Source organism: Budorcas taxicolor, chromosome 3 (genome assembly GCF_023091745.1).
Source record: "Budorcas taxicolor isolate Tak-1 chromosome 3, Takin1.1, whole genome shotgun sequence".
NCBI classification, from domain to species: Eukaryota; Metazoa; Chordata; class Mammalia; order Artiodactyla; family Bovidae; genus Budorcas; species Budorcas taxicolor.
Window position 1 is genome coordinate 104,142,428 of NC_068912.1, and position 21,538 is coordinate 104,163,965.

Consider the following 21,538-nt stretch of genomic DNA (forward strand, 5'->3'; position numbering starts at 1 on the left):
GTCCCTCTTCCTCTTTTCCCTTAACATTTAGTCATCTTTCAAGGGGCTTCCTTGGTGGTGCAGTCAGTAAAGAATCTGCCTGCAGTGTAGGAGATCTGGATCCCTGGGTCAGGAAGATCCCCTGGAGGAGGACATGGCAACCCACTCCAATATTCTTGTCTGGAGAATCCCCACGGACGGAGGATCCTAGAGTGCTGCAGTCCATGGGGTTGTAAAGAGTTGGACGTGACTGAGTGACTGAGGACAGCACAGGACTTCTTTCAAGACAACCCAGATATTACCTTTTCAAGGAGGGCTTCTTTGTATTTCGATGCCCCTTACTAGGTAGAACAGGGAAGAAGAAGAGATTCTATATTCCTTCTGATTACTTTTGCTTTAGTACTTACAATGTTGGACATAATCTCTTCAAGTGTTTATCTCTTCCCCTTGACCATGAGCTGTTGAGGACAGAGGATGATGTTTCTTCTCGGTAACCCCAGAGCCCAGGGTATGGTGGATATTACATCAGCACTGTTAAACTGAACCAGAATTGCTTCCTGACAGCGTATACTTTTGCTCTGTAAATAATTTTGCAAACGTTTGTCATAAAATACAACTGAAATCTGACCATCAGATCTTGCTTTCTCTGTTCTCAGGTTTGATGAACATCCCTTCTGAATCTTCCCAGCAGTCCCACACTTCTTGTTCCTATCAGCACTCTCCCAGCAGTACAGTGAGCTCTCACCCACACAGCAACCAAAGCAGCCTGACCAACAGTCATGGCAGTGGCCTCAACACCACGGGCAGTAATTCGGTTGCACAGGTCTCACTGTCACATCCCCAGATGCACACACAGCCGTCTCCACATCCGTCCCATCGACCGCATGGTTTACCGCAGCATCCACAGCGTCCCCAGCACCCAGCACCACACCCACAGCAACACAACCAGCTCCAGTCCCCTCACCCCCAACACCCCTCTCCACACCAACACATACAGCACCATCCGAACCACCAGCATCAGACGCATCAGACGTTGACACATCAGGCGCCTCCACCCCCACAACAGGTATCCTGTAATTCTGGTAAGTTTTTGTCTTCTGACTTGTGTTTGGCTGTGAATTCCAATCTCTTATCTGGGGCTTATATATATTTTCTGTCCGTATTCTCATCTGTCTTCTTTTATGTTTCCTTGCTGTAGTCCTATAATTGTAAATCGTTTAATCCATAGATTAACCTGGATTATTGTCTTGATTACAATTTATTAGTATAAGCAAACTCAGCAACCCTTGCAGGTTTTGGTTTTAAACTCTTCGTCCTTCTGGAAAATGAGCATTTTAAAGAAGAATGTAATGCACAGTCTGTCTGCAATCTATTGTGATTCAGTGTGGTATAGAAGAAAGAGTATAGATTTGTGTCTGAAAGACCTGCATTTCAATCCTCATTATGACTCTTAGATATTAGGTGCAGTAACTCTTTTAGTCTTGTTATTTTTTTATCTATAAAAATAAAACAACACTGGTACACAGTGCTGTTATGAGGATCGTATTGGGAATACAAGTTTAAAATGCCTAGTCTGGCATGTGTGCTTAGTCAGTCGTGTCCGACTGTGCGATGCTGTGGACCGTAGCCTGCCAGGTTCCTCTGTCTGTGGAATTCTCCAGGCAAGAATACTGGAGTCAGTAGCCATTCCCTTCTCCAGGGGATGTTCCCAACCCAGGGATCAAATCCTGGTCTCTTGGATTCCAGGCAGATTCTTTACTCCCTGAGCCACTAGGGAGGTCTAGTACTTTGTGTTTATGTATTTGGTGAATGTTCCTACGCTTTCTTTCTTTGCATATTCCTGCCAAGTGTTTCATTTATAATGATAGATTCATACCCTTAATTTTTTTTTTTTTTAAGTCTGCTGCTCATAAGATAGGTCTTGATGGTTTCTGGTGGGATGCTTAACTGACATTGCTCACAGACCAGGCAGTCTCGCATTGCAGAACTCCAAAGGGTGCCACGGACTTCTGCAAGGTGAATGGGGCCTCTTGGAATTTTGCAGAATACAACTGGGTTCAATTCTTAGATACATCACAGTGGCCTTGTTATGTCACCTCTAGGTTCAATTTCATTTATTTGTAAATAATACCTTTCCTTCCTGTCTCACAGAACAAATTGCCCCAACACAAGATATAGTGGGTTTGAGTCCATTTGTAAAACTGGATTGGGATCATCCAATACCAGGAATAAGGCTAGCTCAAACTTTTGCTATCCAAGATGTATAATATTGTCAGTATTATTTTTATAGGTGTTTCAAGTGATTGGTATGCAACACTTGATATGCTCAAAGAAAGCTGTCGAATTGCCAGCAGTGTTAACTGGTCAGATGTAGACCTCTCACAGTTCCAAGGTGAGTATCAGTTCCTTCTTCCTTATAACCAAATACACATGACCGTGTATTTTTGAGTACACTGTAAGTTTCTTTGAAATAAGCGTGTCCTTATATAGTGTTTCTTTTACAGTTGGTAATATGCTTAAAAACAACACTTTGTAAAATTCTTAATGAAGTCTTCTGGCCAGTTGATGTAGTAGGTGGTCACAGACAAGAGATCTGAGGGAAATAAGAATCAGTCTTGGAATAATTTAGAAAATGTCATAAGCAAAAGATTACCAGTGAAAGTTTTGAGGGCTGGAAAAAGGTTGCTGGTTTTTTTGCAATGTTTGCAGGACCATGCTAACAGTATTTTTAATGTTTTCTTCATAGGTTTGATGGAGAGTATGAGACAGGCAGATCTCAAGAACTGGTCTTTAGATCAGGTTCAATTTGCTGATCTCTGTTCTTCCCTTAATCAGTTCTTTACCCAAACTGGCCTTATCCACTCACAGAGTAATGTCCAGCAGAATGTCTGTCATGGTGCCATGCATCCAGCAAAAGCTTCCCAACACATTGGAACAGGTATGGCTTTAGTTTCCTTCTTGATTTTCTCTTTTTCTCATTCAGCAACTGTTTAGGGCAGCTTGATATGTTGTTAATGATAGAAGTGATCCATTTATATCTTTTTATTTCTAAGAAATAAATGAAATCAAGTAATTTATTTAAGGTCTATCTTAGACAAAGGAAGATAAAAGAAACTATGTTTTTATGTCGTGATTTACTTGATTATTTTATTGTTTGTGGTCTTTAACCTTTCAAGTTACCAATCAAGAAAATGTCTTAAAGATATGTACATTTTAATTGTAATAAGAACATAGTTTTAAGGTGTTATCAATTTAAATTTGTATAGACTTGCAATGAAAACACATATATCTTCTAAGAATGTTAAAGTTAATTTATTTAGAGTGTATACATAATGGAAGTCTCATTTAAGTTTTACTCTGAACTCAAAATTTGTGCTCTGCATTTTTCATCTTACTTTCTTCTTTTATTCTTTCCCCTTATAGCCATCTCATTTATTCTGTGAGATTGCAGTGCCTACAATTTTCTCAAATTTATATTCTGTGTTTAATATCCAGGTTCTTTCTCTCTTCGTTTTAATTTCTTGATGTCTTTTATCTCCAAGTTGACTTCTTTCCTGTTCGTTGGCTTGTTTTAAAACTTGATGCTGAAAAGCCCTCTCTTTCTATCCTGAGTTGCTTCATTCAGTTGTTATCCTAGCTTATTTCACATACTTGATCTTTCCATATTCTCTAGAACCCTAGTCCTTTTTGTGACTCTTCATTTCTGTCTTTTTTTTTTTTCCAGTTTATTTTTTAATGGAAGGGAATTGCTGTACAGAATTTTGTTGTTTTCTGTCAAACCTCAACGTGAATCAGCCATAGGCATACATATATCCCCTCCCTCTTGAACCTCCCTCCCATCTCCCTCCCCATCCCACTCCTCTAGGTTGATACAGAGCCCCTGTTTGAGTTTCCTAAGACATAAGCAAATTCCCATTGGCTATCTATTTTACATATGATAATGTAAGTTTCCATGTTACTCTCTCCATACATCTCACACTCTCCTTCCCTCTCCCCATGTACAAAAGTCTGTTCTCTATGACTGTTTCTCCATTGTTGCCCTGTAAATAAATTCTTCGGTACCGTTTTTCTAGATTCCATATATGTGTATTAGTATATGATACTTATCTTTCTCTTTCTGACTTACTTCACTCTGTATAATAGTTCCAGGTTCATCTACCTCATTAGAACTGACTCAGATGTGTTCCTTTTTATAGCTGAGTAATGTTACATTCTGTGTATGTACCATAACTTCTTTATCCATTGATCTGTCAGTGGACGTCTAGGTGGCTTGCATGTGCTAGCTATTGTAAATAGTGCTGCAGTGAACACTGGGGTGCATGTGTCTTTTTCAGTTTTGGCTTCCTTGGGGTATGTGCCTGTGAGTGTGATTGCTAGGTCATATGGTGGTTTTATGTGTCTATACACATCACATTTATCTGTTCATCTGTTAATGAACGCTAGGGTTGCTTCCATGTTTTAGCTATTGTAAATAATGTGTGAACATGAAAGTACAAATATTTTCTAGGCCCTGCTTTCAGTTATTTTGGGTATATACTCAGAAGTGGAATTGCTGGGTCCTGTGCTAATTCTTATGTTTTATTTTCTGAGAAACCATCATACTGTTTTTCATAGCAACTGTACCATTTTACATTCCCACCAACAGTCAATAAGGGCTCTAATTTGTCTACATCCTTGCCAACATTTGTTATTTTCTCTTTTTTTTAATAGTAGTTATTTCAGTGGATGTGTGGTAGAGTCTCATTATGGTTTTGATTTGTATGATTAATGACGTTGAGCATCTTTTCATCTTATTGGCCATTTTTTTAATCTTCTTTGGGAAATGTTCTTTGCCCATTTTTTATCAGGTTTGCTTTTTTGTTGCTGAGTTTGAGGCATTCTCTGTATTTGTGGGTATTGACTCCTTATGAATTGTAAGATTTACATATATTTTCTGCCATTCTTCTGTTTTCTTTTTTATTGTTAGTGGGTTTTTTTTCTTTTGTTCTGATACCTTCAGTATAATATCCAAGAAATCATTGTCAAATTCAATGTCATGAAGCTCTATTAAAAGAGTTTTAAAATTTTAGGTCTTACATATAAGTCTAACCATTTTGAGTGAATTTTTGTATATGGTGTTATATAACAGTCCAATTTCATTCTTCTGTGTGTGTGTATCCAGTTTGCCTGTTACCATTTGTTGAAAAGACTTGTCTTTTGCCCCATTGAATGGTCTTATCCCTTGTCAGAAATCATTCAACTATATATATATATGTGTTGCTGGATTTTTTATTCTGTTCCATTGGTCTTTATGCCAGTACATTGTCCAACTATGGTATCTTTGTAGTAAGTTTTGAAGTAAAAAATGTAATGGAACTCTGCATAATGTAATGTGGCAGCCTGGATGGGAGGAGAATTCAGGGGAGAATGGATACATGTATGTGTATGGCTGAGTCCCTTCACTGTTCATCTGAAGCTATTACAACATTGTTAATCAGCTATACCACAATACAAAATAAAAAGCTAAAAAACAACAAAAAAAAGTGTGAGTCCACCAGCTTTATTCTTTTTCTGGATAGTTTTGACTGTTCAGGGTCTCTTGAGATTCCATATGAATTTTAGGATGGGATTTTCTATTTCTACAGAGGTCATTGAGATTTCTTATATGGATTACATTGAATCTGTGGATTGCTTTGACATATTGAGTCTTGAAGTCCATGAACATGATGTGTGTGTCTATGTCATCTTTACTTTTTTTTCATCAGTGTGTTGTAGTTTTCATTGTACAAGTTTTTAATCTCTGTAAGTAAGTTAATTTATTCCTAAGTGTTTTATTCTTTTTGATGTCACTGAAAATGGGATTTTTTGTCATTTCCTTTTCAGATTGTTCATATATAGGAATGTGATTAAATTTTTCATGTTGACTTTGTATCCTGCTACTTTGCTGAATTCATTTCTTATAACAGTTTTTTTGTGTGTAATCTTTAGGGATTTTACATGTGAAATTATATCTGTGAACAGAGGTAAATTTACTTTTCCCGTTTGGATGCCCTTTGCCTCTCTTTCTTGCCTAGTTACTCTGGCTAGGATGTCCAGGACTATGCTGAACAGAAGTGGTGAAAGTGAACATCTTTGCTTTGGTCTTAATAGTAGCAGAAAACCTTTCAGTCTTCTACTATTGAATATGATGTTTGTTGTGGGATTTTCATACATGGCTTTTATAATGTTGAAGTGATTTCTTTCTATTCCTAATTTGTTGAGTGTTTTTATCATTAAAGGACTTCCCTGGTGGCTCAGACAGTAAAGAATCTCCCTGCAATGCAGGAGATGTGGGTTTGATCCCTGGATTGGGAAGATCCCATGGAGAAGGGAATGACTACCCACTCTAGTATCCTTGCCTGGAGAATTCCATGCGAAGAGGAGCCTGGCGGACTACATCCCAGGGAGTTTCAAAGAGTCAGACACAACTGAGCAACTAACACCTTCATACTTTTATCATAAAAGGTGTTGACTTTTGTCAAACACTTTTTCTGCATCAGTTGAGATGATTGTGAGGGCTTTCCCCCCTTCATTCTGTTAATGTGGTTATATTATACTTATCAGTTACAGTTCTTCTTCAAATATGTGGCAGAATTCACCCATGAAACCATCAGATCCTGGGATTTTATTTGTACAGGGTTTGTTTTTTTGTTTTTGTTTTTAATGTATTGAATCTTCTTACTCGTTATAAGTCTGTTCAGGTTTCTTCTTTTTTCATTATTCACTTTTTGTTGATTTTGTGTTTCTAGTAATTTGTCTGTTTCACCTAGGGTGTCCAGTTTGTTGGTATACAGTTATTCAAAGAGTTCTCATTCTTTTTATTTCTGTAGAATCAGTAGTAATGTTACTATTTTCAGTTCTCATGTTAGTAATTTGGATCTATCTTTCTTAGTCCATTTAGTTAAAGCATTGTCAGCTTTTTTTTTTTTTCTGGAGAACTAACTTCTGGTATTACAGATTTTTCTGTAATGTTTTACTGTTCTTTATTTCTTTTATCTCTGCTCTAACCTGTACTAGTACTTCTTGTCTGCTGGCTCTGGGTTTGGCGTCTTCTTTTTGTAGGTCTGTTTCTTAATGTAAGTCTTTATAGCTATAAATTTCTGTCTTAAAACTGCTTTTGCAGTTTCCTATAGGTTTTGGTATGTTCTGTTTTTGTTTGTATTATCTCTTAAGTATATTCTGATTTTCCTTGTGATTTCTTTAATCCATTGGTTAAGTGTATTATTTAATTTCCACAAATCTGATAATTTTCCAGTTTTACTTTTGTTTTTGATTAATTTGTCCCGCTGTGGTCAGAGAAGACACTTTGTATGGTATCTATCATTTAAAATCTATTGAGGGACTTCCCTGGTGGTCTAGTGGCTAATGTACCGTATACAGAGGGCCCAAGTTCAGTCCTTGGTCAGGGAACCCATATGCCACAACTAGGATTGAAGATCTTCCATGCAATAGCTAAGACCTAGTTCAGCCAAATAAATAAATATTTTTTAGAAATCTGTTGGCACTTGACTTATAGCCTAACATGGTTTATTCTGGAAAATATCTGATGCACTTGAGAAGATTGTTTATGCTGTTATTGTTGGGTAGAATGTTCTATAAAGGTCTGTTAGATCTAGTTGGTTTATTGTGTTAAATCCTCTGTTTGCTTATCTTCTGTCTGGTTGTTCTATCCATTATTGAAATAATGGGTATTTAAGTCTCCAACTATAATTGTAGAGCTGTTTATTTCTCCTTTCAATTCTGTTTTTGCTTCATGATTTTTGCAGTCTGTTATTAGGTGCATAAATGTACATAAACAGTTATAAATGTTTATAATTGTTCTGTCTTCTTGCTATTTTGCACCTTTTGTTGATATATAATATCCTTTACAGGGAGTAAGACTTTACAAGATATCTCTTATAACCTTTTTTGGTCTAAAGTCTTTTGTCCGTGATTAGTACAGCAATCTCTGCTCTTCTTTGGTTGCTATTTGCATGGAATATCTTTTCATCCTTTCACTTTCAATCTGTTTGTGTCTTTGGATCTCAAGTGAGTCTCTTATAGTCAGCATATGGTTGGATCATGTGTTCTTATCCATTCTGCCAATCTCCATCTTTTGATTGAGAGGTTTGATCCGTTTATATTTAAAAGAATTATTGGTAAGGAGTGACTTTTATGTTTTACTATTTCTTTGATATTCCTTGTGGCTTTTTTTGTCCCTTATTTCCGGCATTACTGTTGTCTTTTGTGTTTAGTTGATTTTTTGTAGTGAAATGTTTGAATTCCTTTCTCATTTCTTTTTGTGTATATTCTGTAGCTGTTTCTTTGTGGTTACCATGGCAATTGAGTTTAACATTCTAAAATTACAACACACTAATTTGAATTTATATCAAAATTAGAGGTATAACTTCTATAACATGTGAAAACTCTGTTCCTTTTCATCTTCACCTCTGCCTCTGTTGGTTGTCAATGTCTCAGTATTACATGATTCTACATTGTGTGCCCAAAACATATACTGATAATTATTTTTAATGTGTTAGTCTCTTAAATTAGGTATAAAACATGTGAAGCTGCAAGCCAAAGTTACAGTAATATGAACTTTAATACTAATAGCTTTTAGAAAACATATTAGCATCTTAAATCATATATAGAACAAAAAGTGGAGTTAAAAGTCATTGTTATGATAATACTATCTCCATAATTACCCATGTATTTACCTTTATTGAGATCTTTATTTTTTCTTATGGCTTTAAGTCACTATCTAGCGTCCTTTGATTTCTTCCTGCAAGACTCTCTTGACCATTATCTTCCAGGACAGGTCTAGCAGTAACAAACTACCTTAGGTTTTACTCATCTGGGAATGTCTTAATTTCTGCCTCACTCTTGAAAGGACTCTTTTACCAGCTGTACGATTCTTTGTTGACAGTTGTTGTTGTTTTGTCTCTTTTAGCGCTTTGAATAGATTGACCTTCTGGCCTCTGAAATTTCTGATGAGGAATATGCTTATTGTCTTAATTGAGGATACCGTGTATGTGACAAGTCACTTCTTTCTTGCTGCTTTCAAAATTCTCTCTTTATCTTTGGCTTTTGAAAATGTGCTCACAGTGTGTCTTGGTGTGGGTTCCTCTGACTTCATCTTACTTGGAGTTCATTGAGCTTCCTGGATGTTTATATTCCTGTCTTCCATCAAATTTGGAAGGTTTTCACCTATAATGTGTTCAGATAGTCTTTCTACCCCCTTTTCACCCCCTTTTCTCTCTCTTCTTCTGGAACTCCCAGAATGTATAATTGGGCTGCTTGCTAGTCCCAGTTAGGTCCCTTAGGCTCTGTTTGCTTTTCTTCAGTCTTTTTTCTTTCTGTTAATCTGTCTCGGTAATTTTCATTGTCCTGTCCTCTCTTCAAGCCTGCTGATTGTTTTCCTCTGCCTGCTCAGGTCTTCTTGAGTCCCATCCACTGCTGTCCTGTCAGAGTGGCCAGGCATCTCTTGTGGATTCTCTCTAGACTGAGATCCCGGATTATTTTCTTAAAACCCTTTTTTCCTAGACTTCTGTGGTCATTGCTTTTTGATCCTTGATCAAAAGGATCATTTGTTCTGGATCTGTTGTGTTCTGGTTTTTGTTGTTGCTCAGTTGCTCAGTCGTGTCTGACCTTTGCAGCCCCATGGACTGTGGCACACCAGACTTCTGTCCTTCACTATCTCCCAGAGTTTGCTCAGACTCATATGTTCATTGAGTCAATGATGCCATCCCACCATCTCATCCTCTGTCACACCTTTCTCCTCCTGCCCTCAATCTTTTCCAGTCTCAGGGTCTTTGAGTGGGCTCTTTGCATCAGTGGCCAGAGTATTGAAACTTCAGCATCAGTTCTTCCAATGAATATTCAGGGCTGATTTCCTTTAGGACTGGCCGGTTTGATCTCCTTGCAGTCCAAGGAACTCTCAAGAGTCTTTTCCAACACCACAGTTCAAAAGCATCAATTCTTCAGCACTCAGCTTTCTTTATGGTCCAACTCTCACATCCATACATAACTACTGGAAAAACCATAGCTTTGGCTAGACGGACCTTTGTTGGCAAAGTGACGTCTCTGCTTTTTAATATGCTGTCTAGGTTGGTCATAGCTTTTCTTCCAAGGAGTAAGCGTCTTTTAACTTCATGGCTGCAGTCACCATCTGCAGTGATTTTGGAGCCCAAGAAAATAAAGTCTGACACTGTTTCTCCATCTGTTTCCCATTGTTCCCCATTACTCTCTGACCTTGTCTCCTTTTCCCTACCCCTCCTGTCATAGCCCTGCTCCTGCACTGCTGGCCTCCCTGCTGTTACTTGAACACTCCAGACACATACCACCTACCACTTGCTCTTTCCTCTGTCTTGAGTGACTTCCCCAGATAGACACATGACTCAGGTTTTTCCCTAAAAAAGCACCTACTCAAGTGATGACTTCCCTGATCATCTTACTTAAATAACGCCTACTATTCAGCACCCCTTTTCCCCCTCCTTGCCTTATTTTTCTCCATAGTGTATATAATGTACTATTTAATTTATTTCCCTCCCTTCCTCCCATCTTCATCCTTCCCAGTAATCTGAAAACAAGTTCCAAAAAGGCTGGGAGTTTTATTTTTCGTTTATGCTTATTAGCACAAATACTTCTTAAATGAATGAATGAATGGTCATTCAACAAAAGTCTGCTTTCAAGAAATATGTTTTGTGATTAGATTTGTTATTGAAATATAGTTGATTTGCAATATTAGCTTTAGGTGTGCAGCACAGTGTAGAGTTTAAAATTCTCATGACTACATTGTAAATATTACAGGATCTCAGAAATCTTTAGAAGCTGCTTTGTGAGTTAATTTCCTGCTTAGAAAGTCCAAGTACACTCTCATTGTTCAGTCTGTAATGAGAACATGGCGGGGGCGGGGGAGATGAGAAGTACTGAGAATCTACGTGCAAACAAAAGCGTTATGAATGTGACAGTTTCAAAAAGTTAAAGCCATTTGTTTAATGTGGGTGTCAGTTTATGCCCATCAACTTGTTTATTTTCATGATTCTTCTCTAATTCTCACCTGTCTCCTCCTTTACCCAGAGGAGTGAAGACCTGTAGCCTGATTCAACCTTAAGAAATAACATGAGCCACAAATGTGAAGGCTGGTCAGCACTTGGCACAACTTTTTCTCCTGCAAAAATATACTAGCGCTATAACTTCATATAACTTTTCTCTTCTTCTGAAGTCTTTGGTATGGCAGATTGGTCAAAGACCTCAGTTTGGACTTTGAACTTTATAAAAAAGCATGTCATCTTGGGAGGCAGTAGCTGGAAGTCAGAAGTCTTGGGTTCTCTCCCTGGTTCTTTCCCATCTTCTCTCATCTCACTTTCTCACCTACATGAACAGAAGTAGGGCTGGGTTAGATTATCTCTGAGACTGTCTCAAGCTGGAACAGTCTGACTTTCCAGTGGCAGGTGGAAACTCGGAGTGGCCAAAGATAGTGTGCCCTACCTTGAATACAAAAGGAAGACTTTTCTCTTTCTGTTTTCTCTGGGAAAAATGATCACTGTTTGCTAGTTTGATTACGGTATTCCTAGAGTACAGGTGTAGTCTGTGTGAAGCACTAGCGTACCTTAGGGGAAAAGCCTTTCCAATACTCCAGATGTTTCATAATGTAAAACCGATGTTACCGTGGTTCTTCCCCAGGAATTATTGTGGGTGCCTGTGATGTTTCCTCTCCTCCCTTTCTGTTTTGCATTAGGATGCAGTGTAATTGACATTTTGGAGCTGTTAAACTTGATGACTGCTGTCAATGAAAGCATATTAATTTAAGAACCTTCTGAAATGCTGTTTAAATAAGATCTATATTTCCCATCTTCACACTTCTAAATAATACATTGTTAACCACTTTTGCGGTGGCTCTTTTACTTTCTATAAATCTTTCCTATCATTGTGCGCTGCCGGGGTCCAGCCCCGGTGGATCCAGGGAATTCGAAGGTGGGGACGGCGTCGGCGTCTTTGGAAAAATACATATTTAGTTACAGATATAGAGAGAGATTAGAAACGGATAGTGTAGTAGGAGATAGTGTAGTGGAGAAAAGGAGGCTGAATCCAGATGGGAATCAGCCAGAGAAACAGGAGCAAGAAAGAAGCGACATGGGGGAATCAGTCTTTCCGGAAACTGATCCAATTTCTTTATTTTTGGGTTTGCTTATATACCTTTTGTTACACATAGGGATGAGTACAGAGTCACGCGGGGGTCAGCAGTCCTGACCTTTATCAAAATCAGGTGCTTCACATAAATGTATAAAAAAAAGGTCTTAGGGATATTACATCATCTTCTGGCCGTGAGTGAGACCTGCTGACATTTTATGATCCTTTTTCTGATAACCAAAAAACTTATTTCTTCCAAGGGTGTTTTTTCTTAAACCAGGCACCACCCTCCAAATAAAGTTACATTCCTATAGGGTGAGGGTGTAGTGAGTTACAATCAAGAAAGGAATTTATTTAACCCAAGGTTAACATGATTAATCTTAAAGGTTAATACTTATTTCTCCTATATGCTTAAAGGTTAATACTTATTTCTCCTATATGTTAGTTATATTCATTATAAGGGCAGGGAATATGGAGATTTAGCAGCAAACATCAGCCCAACAAATGAAAATCCTTTCACCAATGCTCCCCTTAAGATCTGTTTAGTCTTAAGATAGTGATAAAGTTACATTTTTACATAACAAGGACACAGTGATTTATAACAAAGTACAGTGATCTATTACAAAAGAGAAAATTCATTAACTCAAAAAGTCTAGTATTGCTAACCTTAAAAACTACTATATTTCCTTTTCTATATTCCAAATGCATTGATTAATATATTCCCAGGTGCCTAAGGATATGGAGGCCTGGTGGCAATCATTGACTCAACAAGAAGAAAAAGCCCTATGCTAATTAAGACTTTCAAAATACTCCAAAGCTCTCTGTGCTGTTTATGGTTGAGAGGTAGTAAACAGTCATGTGGTAGTGGCAGGAGTATGGATAATCCTGTCACACAAGCTAGTCTGTCAGCAGAGAGGTTAGACCTGAGACATCCTTGTCCCACCCAGAGCAGGGAATTAGCAGCAATTATTGACACAACAAATGAAAAACCCTTCACCAATATAATTCCCAACCAACCCACTATACTAATAATTTGTAACTCCCCAAAAGAATTTGCGTTTAGTAAGTCTAAAACATCTCGTGCCTCTCAGGTTGGGAGGCTGTGGCCAGACGAACCTATACAGGCGGGCTAGATAACCTTCAGAGGAGGTTAGAGCTGAAACACTCCTGTCACGCCCAAGAATTTTTATTGCCTTGGAGCTGCATGTTTACTCCTCTGAGAGAAACGGTTATGGGGGAGAGCCCCCTGTAAAGTCAGAGGTGTAGGTGAGAGCATAAAACAGACTCTGGTTTGGGGGTAGATGCTCGGGAACAGGGGGTTTCCTGAGGCTTGATCACGCCTTTGCGTGTGCCAAGCCTCCTTCCTCATGACCTTTGCCATGGGCGGAGTTCCTCACTCTGGCCCCCGGCAGTGCACCTTCAGTTACTTTGTGAATCAGCTTGGGCACACTTAGTTGTGCCTTTAGGATGAGAAAATCAGGGCAGTAGAGGCAACTGTTCCTGGAAAGAACCTATGAGTTAGAGCTGAATTGTAGCCTGGCCTCTGTCAGACTGATGTGTCTTTGGACAAGTCAGCTCAACCTTCTGAGCGTCAGTTGCCTCATCCATAAAATGGGATAATCCCTGTCTTGCCTTCACTGGGGGCCTAGCGGGAAACTCAGATGAACTAATGGATCTGAAAATGCTTTTGAACTATGATAAGGTATGTAACAACAATAGGCGTAATTGGCCTGCAAGCTTCCAGAGAATTGGAGGCAGTGCCAGAGTTGGTACCAGTGTATCCACCCATCCCGGCACCCTGTCTGAAAATCCAGCATTGCCTCTGGAGGAGTTTCAGCATCCAGAAGGAGAGCCTTTCCCTTCCGTTTTCATCTTCACTTTACCAGCTTAATTTAGTTTTAGGTGACAATTCTATTAAGATTTTTATGCTTGATTTGTTTTACTTATGGTAATAGGTTTTCCTTCTTTGTTCTTTTCAATCTGATTAGGAAATCTGTACATAGACTCCAGGCAAAATCTCCCTCCTTCAGTGATGCCGCCCCCTGGTTATCCTCACATCCCACAGGCACTCAGCACTCCAGGAACAACGATTGCAGGTAATTTGAGGTGTGAGGTGTTGGGGTTGGTGCTCAGAGTTTAATACGGAGAGGCTTTTTTAGCTTTTCCAGCAGTGAATGAAGCTGCCTCAGGAGGGAGTGAACTCCCTGTTTCGGGGGTGGGTGGGGTGCAGAATACGTATAAAATGAGGATCATAAGGGAACCTTGTAGATCCTTCTGGGTGGATTAGTGAGAGCATGTGCGTTGAGTTCCTGGCATGAAGAAATGTTCAGTAGGTGTCTGTTTCTTCTTCCTTTCTTCTCTCGTGAGTCACTGCTGATGTTGGTTCCTTCCAGGCCATCACGGAGCCATGAGCCAGCAGCACATGATGCCTTCCCAAGCCTTCCAGATGCGGCGCTCTCTGCCTCCAGATGACATCCAGGATGACTTTGATTGGGATTCAATTGTGTAGAGCTTGTTTCTCAAGGCACCAGACCCAGTGTCATCTTTCTGTGCAGTGGAAGGGAAAGGTTTAAGAGAATCCAGTTGAGAAAACAAAGTTGCTAATCATTTTACCAATGTTATCAAAATTTTTTTTGAAGACAATCAAGATTTTAGCTGGATGAGTTACTGCTTTTATCTGACCCAGACGAGTACTACATGTTTGTCTCCCTGCCAGCTGCCCTATGTAGCTCCTAACTGTTGTGTGATTTGAACGGCTTTTGCATATTGTGTCAGTTTGATGTTGACCACAAGTGCCAGACTGATTTTTCAGACAGAGCCTGTTTTGCTGCAAGCAGTTTATAGATGCATATGTATAAATATGTGTACAAAAATTACTAAAAGGCTTCAGTTTTTTTCTAATTGGATTATTATGTCTTGAGAAGAAAGTTACTGTGAGTTTTTATTCCTTGTTAGGCTATTTTATGCAGAATGATTTTAACTCATGTAGGCAACTGAAAGGAAATAGATTTTTTTCAAAGCCCAGTTCCCCTTATTTAGAATCGTTTTTGGAAATGTGAATATTGAGTTCTCCTTAGTAAGTCATAGAGAACCCAGAGTTTGATACTCTCCAAACAATCTAAAGGGGCACGTTGTTCCCGAGTAGCAGGAAGGACTGACCGGATGTTTTTTGATGCCTGGGGGATTCTAGAGTTCATGTTGTACCTTGTCAGCATCTGTTTTTCTATCTAAGTCTACACTGTCTGCCAGTTCTAAATATGTTTGATTGATTAGAATCTGGGCATTCTCGGCTTTTTAAACAAATCAATGTCTCCACATTCACTTATGTATTTATTATTCAAAAGTGTTATTTTAATATTTATTGCTATCTTCTGTGAATGCCCAACTCCTGTTGGGTTCATTAAGAAGAAATGCAGTGTCTGCAAGCACAGAATTAGTTTTCTTGGTAAAAGTTTACAGACAAGACAATCAGAGAGAGAGTGTGTCTTTCTCTTTGTCATTATTCCTGCCTTGTGAGTATATTCTCTGTCTTTGTGTTCCTGCTGATTGAGACATTAGCTCAGTAAGATTTTCTGGAATTTGAATCTGAGCTCATTTGGGCAACAGAACAGGAGGGCAGTGCTTATAAAGCAACTTTCCCCCCATTCTCTTTCCATTTAGGGAGCACTAAAAGGAGCGTAGAGCCACATGTGGGTTTTATTTGCCTCACTCTCCAGTGCAGTTATTGTCGCATGGCCTGCTGTTTCTGTTGTCCTGTGTGTCTGTATGCATGCTGTTTGGTTCCTTTCTTTGAATGCAGCCTGTATCTTAGGATTTTTTATTAGTTTGTTTTTTTTGTTTGTTTTATATCACAGTTATTTTGCATGGATTGATTGTCTTAGTTTTATAATGAAACTGAGAGAAATGAGATTTCTTTTTTCAATGAATATATTTTGAATTGGTTCTTTAGACCAAAAACAGATTTTTTTTTTTTCTTTCAGTTCTAATGGGGAAATAAAATGTTCGATGAAATCAAGGAGTACTTACTGCTCACTGGTTGCTCTTTAGTATTACTAGTCTCTGTCAGCCATGCTTAAGTCACTTTAATTACCCTTACTGATTCTCTGATTTGAGTTATCTCTACTTGGACTAAGCAAAACATCTTTATTTCTCTGTGTGTATGTGAGAGTGTTTGTGAACGTCTGTGGGTATTTTTTTAATGGAGTGTTGCCTTGAATGAATTACTGGGAAGCCAGCCATGGTAAGGGCTGGTGAGGTTGGGGAGAAAGGAAGGGCTCTATGTTCCTGTTGTTTGGACCCTGCTTGGCATGAAAAAGGAAATTCAGTTCCGGCCCCTTGGATCAGTAAAAATCGGGGGATTCTGGAAAGGCAGCCAATAGGCCCCTCTTAGATGGATCAGAGGCAAGATGAGATAGCAGCCTGCAGAGAAAAAGCTTGGAAAAAAAGGGAGGAGGGTGATTCTTAGTCTGCTCAAGTCATTGTTCTCTAGATACCAAAATAGCTGTTTTGAAACTTTAAATTGTGTGGGTATCAATGTGCACTTTAAATAATTTGAGTATTGGAATGCAGTAGCTTATACTGAGTGATTCAAATAGAAACCACAGATGAAGATTTTACAAATTGTGTGAAGCTAATTTCCCATTCAGCAATCATTTACTGATTTGCAGTGATCAATATTTTTGTGAGAATTTAAACTTACCGTGAATGGCCCTGGAGGCAGAGCCTCCACCCAGACCCCTCCCACTCTGGTTAATGCCCACGACTGGGAAGCCCAGGACAGGCTTCCTGGCAGGTCCGGCCAGACACAGCTACCTGGCGAGGTGCTCCGCATCCCTCTAGTGGCTGTCTCAGTGGGTAGTTGTTAATGCAAAGCAAGTTCTGTCTTGGGCTTAAATTGACTGAAGACTTGGGGAAAAGAATCAAATGCATATAATCAAATGGGGGCTCTCTGTCCAGGAGAATAATCCGACTGGCATTTGTGGCAGTTTTTGAAATGTAAATGTATTCATGTGTGTTCTTGTAAATACATGTCTCTCAGATGTCCTTTGAAGTGGGAGGGAATCAATCTGGGGATTATTTCAAATGGAATAGAGTATTTTGATATTGTTCATTCAGAGGGTGATGTGTACATATCTATATTGTATATATGTGATGAAATGCATTGGCTTTTTGTGCAAACAATCTGCTCTCTGTACTGCTGTTGGCCAGTCAGTGTTTTAATGTTTCTACAGTTTTGCTATTGCACGATTTCATATTTTGCCTCTATGATGAACGGCACCCACTCTTTGTAACTGTTTAGTGCTGTAAAGAAATATTCAAGTGTCATTAGGATTGTTGCTGCCAGAAGTGATATGCATGAATGGCACTTAAAATAAATATATTATGTTAACTCTATTTACAACACCAATTGGTCTGTGTCTTTTGCTGCAGTTGAGGGAACAAGATTGGAACTTGTCCAGAAGCAGAAAGCCTGCAGTCTGTCCTTCCTTGGAGTCTCGGAGATTGTGTCCCACGTATTGCTGCCTCAGAACAGTTATTGCTGCTGTCTGCTGACCATCTCACTTGCTCTGTGAACTTGGGAAAATTATTTCCTCTCAGCCTCATTTTCCTCGTTTACAGTTCCTATAAAGTGAGAATAATGTCTGCCTCCTAGAGTTGTAGAGGGATTAAATTGATTAAGGCATTTAGAACAGTACCCGGAAGATAAAAAGTACTCAGTATATGCCAGGTGCTATGCTAAGTAGAGTCTGTTCTCATCATCTTACCTGTGAGAACAACTCACACAGAGGTGTGAAAGCATCCCCAGATCCTTTGTTGAGTAGTAGAGCTAAGGTTTGAATCCAGATCATTTGACTCCAACCTCATGTTCTCTTACACCATCCGCATCACTCCAGGGGAATTCCCCCGGACCCTAGTCTTGCCCCCAGCACTGCCTTCCCAGAGAGCTCCTTCCAAAAGGTGAAAGTGGGGCTTCTTAATATCTGTGGAGCCCAGAGTGTCAGGCATTCCCCTGAGAAATCCAGAGATGAGAAAGCCACAGTTCCTATCTGTAGGGGGTGCAGACTTCCCATGACAGGGAGCAAATGCCAGCACAGAGACACTGCCCAGGGAAGCTACTCTGCAGGTGCAGGAAGATTCTGGGGGTGAGCAGTTAGGTCATACTGAGGCTGGGGCATTGGCTTAGGGAAACCTTGGAGTGGGCATGGGCTATTTTGAGTCCTCGTAGGGTCGTAGATGGACAAGGGGAGGCATTTCCATTTACATCACTATCCTGAGCCAGGCTGGGAAGCTAGGGTAGCATGAGAGAAGGGGTGGGGTTGAAGCCAGAGACGTGACGGATTGCTAGTCAAGAGTCAAGCACCACTGACCCTATGGGATGAGCGGTAGTGTCCCAACCTGATGGTGGAAACATGCTGGACAACACTGATGGAAGACCAACAGCGCTGGTGGGAAATAGACTTGAAGCTATGGTCTGTCTCAGGAACGGGAGGACTTCCTACCAATCCCATGATCCTGCCCGAGACCTCTCCCTGCTTCTGACTTAACCCATACAACCCTGTCTGCTTCAGGTTCCCTTTTGTCTGAGCATCTCAGCACTGAGTGTCATTCTACTGGCTAAAGATACATGCTCTGTAAAACACTGCCCTTGGATGCAAGCCAGCTACTTCTAAGACAGATTGTAACCAAGAATTAGGAAAAATGGCCCTGGTGGCTCAGACGGCAAAAGCGTCTGTCTACAATGCGGGAGACCCGGGCTCAATCCCTGGGTTGGGAAGATCCCCTGGAGAAGGAAATGGCAATCCACTCCAGTACTATTGCCTGGAAAATCCACTGGACAGAGGAGCCTGGTAGGCTACAGTCCACAGGGTCGCAAAGAGTCGGACACGACTGAGCGACTTCACTTTCACTTTGGGCTTACTGAGGCACTGTGTTTATCTCTGACATGATTTTCCAGAGGATTTTGGACTTAACCTCCTGGTATCTCTCCCTCCATATGATAAGCAGCTAGTCAACCACACATTTGGTAAGGGAGTGCACCAGAGCCAGAGTCCAACCCCAGGTCAAGGCTGCTTCGGCCCTGCTCTCAAGCTGTGTCCCCGAGCAGCGCTGACCCCAGAAGTCAGTGTAGCGCAGTCACCATGTATTCCTTGTTTCTTTACATTACTTACTCCAAGTACTTGATGCAGGTGATCAGATTTCCCCTTCAGCTGTGTGGTAGATACTCTTGTTATCCACCTACTGCAAAGGAAGAATCTGAGCCGCAAAGTGATTAAGTCACCTGCCCTGGGTGACTTAATATCTCAATAATGATATCTTAATAATAATATCTCAAACCCAGGCCGTCCAGCCCCAATGCCTGAACTCTGCTGCGCTGCTATGTCGCTCCGTACCAGGCAAGGAACTGGAGCCTTAGAACAAAGCCATGAGGCTGCAGTAAGGAGCAGAGGCCGCCAGAGGGCGCAGGGCCACCAGCTGTGTGCTTTTACTTGTTTGGAAGGCTTCCTTTACCACAAGTGCTGTGTTCTCTCCTCTGCAGCCCCCACAGAGCTGTGTGCTCCTCCAGATAGATAGGGACCCCCAGGGCCCAGCTCTCAGAATCTGTTCTCTCATCATGAGCGCTTTCTGGAGGGAGCCAAGGAGCCCCCTCTAGTCTGGAGTGGGGCCCACTCTAGAGCAGCCTCTGAGCAGAGACATCACTTTGCCAATAAAGGTCCATCTAGTCAAAGCTATGGCTTTTCCAGTAGTCATGTACGGATGTTGGACTATAAAGAAGGCTGAGTGCCGAAGAATTGATGTTTTCCAACAGTGTGCTGGAGAAGACTCTTGAGAGTTCCTTGGACGGCAAGGAGATCAAAGCAGTCATTCCTAAAGGAAATCAACCCTGAATATTCATTGGAAGGACTGATGCTGAAGCTGAAGCTCCAATACTTAAGCCATCTGATGTGAAGAGCTGACTCGTTAAAAAGAGCCTGATGCTTGGAAAGATTGAGGACAGGAGGAGAACGGGGCAACAGAGAATGAGATGGTTGGATGGCATCACTGACTCAAAAGACATGAGTTTGAGCAAACTCTGGGCAAGATAGTGAAGGACAAGGAAGCCTGGTGTGCTGGAATCCATGGGTTGCAAAGAGTCGGACGTAACTTAGCTACTGAACAACACCTGAGCCTGCTGCCCTGGCTCAGCCCCAGTGGTGCCCACTGTCCCCTACTCCAAGGTTAGGGTGGGGAAGGCCACCCCCCATCCACCCCAGCTGAGTTTCCTGAGGCTCTGCTCTTCTGGGACCTCAGCTGATGCATTATTTGGGCAGGTGTGGGGAGGGCCATGGTCAGGCCAGCCACAAGCCTTGCCACTGTACATCCACCCTTGATCTCCCACCCCTCCCTCCGAGCACCTCCCGCCCCGTGCCCACACTCACATCAACCCCTTTGGCCATCACGAACATTATGATTATTGCCACTATTTGCCAGGCCCTGTGCCCAGCACTTGACAGCCGTTATCTGAGTTAGCACTCCCAGTGCCTTGGAGGTTGATGTCATTTATCTCCCTTTTACTGCTGGACATTGCCATTCAGAGAGGTGAAGTCATTTGCCCAAGGTCACCGTCGTGAGAGGTTGGCAAGGGGACGGGAACCCAGAGCTGCCTTACTCTGGTCTGCTCTTGGCACCAAGGCCTATGACCTCTTCCACAACACTCCCTAGTTGCCCTTGACCTTCCTCAGGGCCAGTCTCCACACCCATCCCAACGCACCCCACCCTAGCCTGAGCTGACGTCACTGGGTGAATGCCACCCCTCTCAGGACGCAGCCCCCAGAAGGTCAGGGAGGCAACTTCCTGTCTCAACAATGGCAATAAAGATGTCCGAGGACACTTCTCACCCTTCCCACCCCTGAGTGACATCCACAGGCAGAGGCCTTCCTGGGAACGGTCCTCCGAGAGCGTGTGAGTGTGTGAGCTGTGTGACGGGTGGGGGCGGGGGCCGTGTGTGTGGAGGTTCCGTAAGTCAGGGTAACTGCGGGTGCTGATTGTGCTTGTGTGGCCTTCTGAGCATGTGCGCAAGACCTTGTATGTGTGTGCTTGTGTGTCTGTGCCTGGGTATGTGTGTTGCCTGTATGATTGTGACTGTGTGCCTTGGTGTGCCTGTGTCTGATCACGAACCGCAGACAGGAGAGAAAGCATTCTGTAGGAAGGGAGGGCCGGATGGCTCCTAACCTCGTCAGCCACTCGTGTTTTCCCCTGTGGCCCCCGTCCTGGGAGACAACTTGCCTGGGATAGAGCTGGGGTTAGGATCCTCAGATCTGTTCTTCCCCCTTTCTCATCATATTCCTGGCCTGGCCCCTGTCACTGCTCCTCCCTGCTGTGGCCCTTTGGACAGGCACCCAGATCTATCTACTACCCGTTCCTGCCCCCGGGCAGTTCATACCCTCCTCCT

The 21,538-nt window shown here is 41.3% G+C and overlaps 1 protein-coding gene across 2 annotated transcripts in view; it reads left to right on the forward strand.

Annotated features, from left to right (window-relative positions):
• The window catches only part of FOXJ3 (forkhead box J3), a 149,231-nt gene extending 131,730 nt beyond the window's left edge, over positions 1 to 17,501 (forward strand). For both annotated transcript variants that reach the window (XM_052637053.1, XM_052637054.1), the window contains 5 exons: positions 636 to 1,061; positions 2,270 to 2,371; positions 2,726 to 2,917; positions 14,097 to 14,204; positions 14,502 to 17,501. In XM_052637053.1, the coding sequence (XP_052493013.1) occupies positions 636 to 1,061; positions 2,270 to 2,371; positions 2,726 to 2,917; positions 14,097 to 14,204; positions 14,502 to 14,617 (944 nt within the window). In that variant the 3' untranslated portion in view covers positions 14,618 to 17,501. The remainder of the gene's footprint in view (positions 1 to 635; positions 1,062 to 2,269; positions 2,372 to 2,725; positions 2,918 to 14,096; positions 14,205 to 14,501) is intronic.
• Positions 17,502 to 21,538: the final 4,037 nt, after the last annotated feature.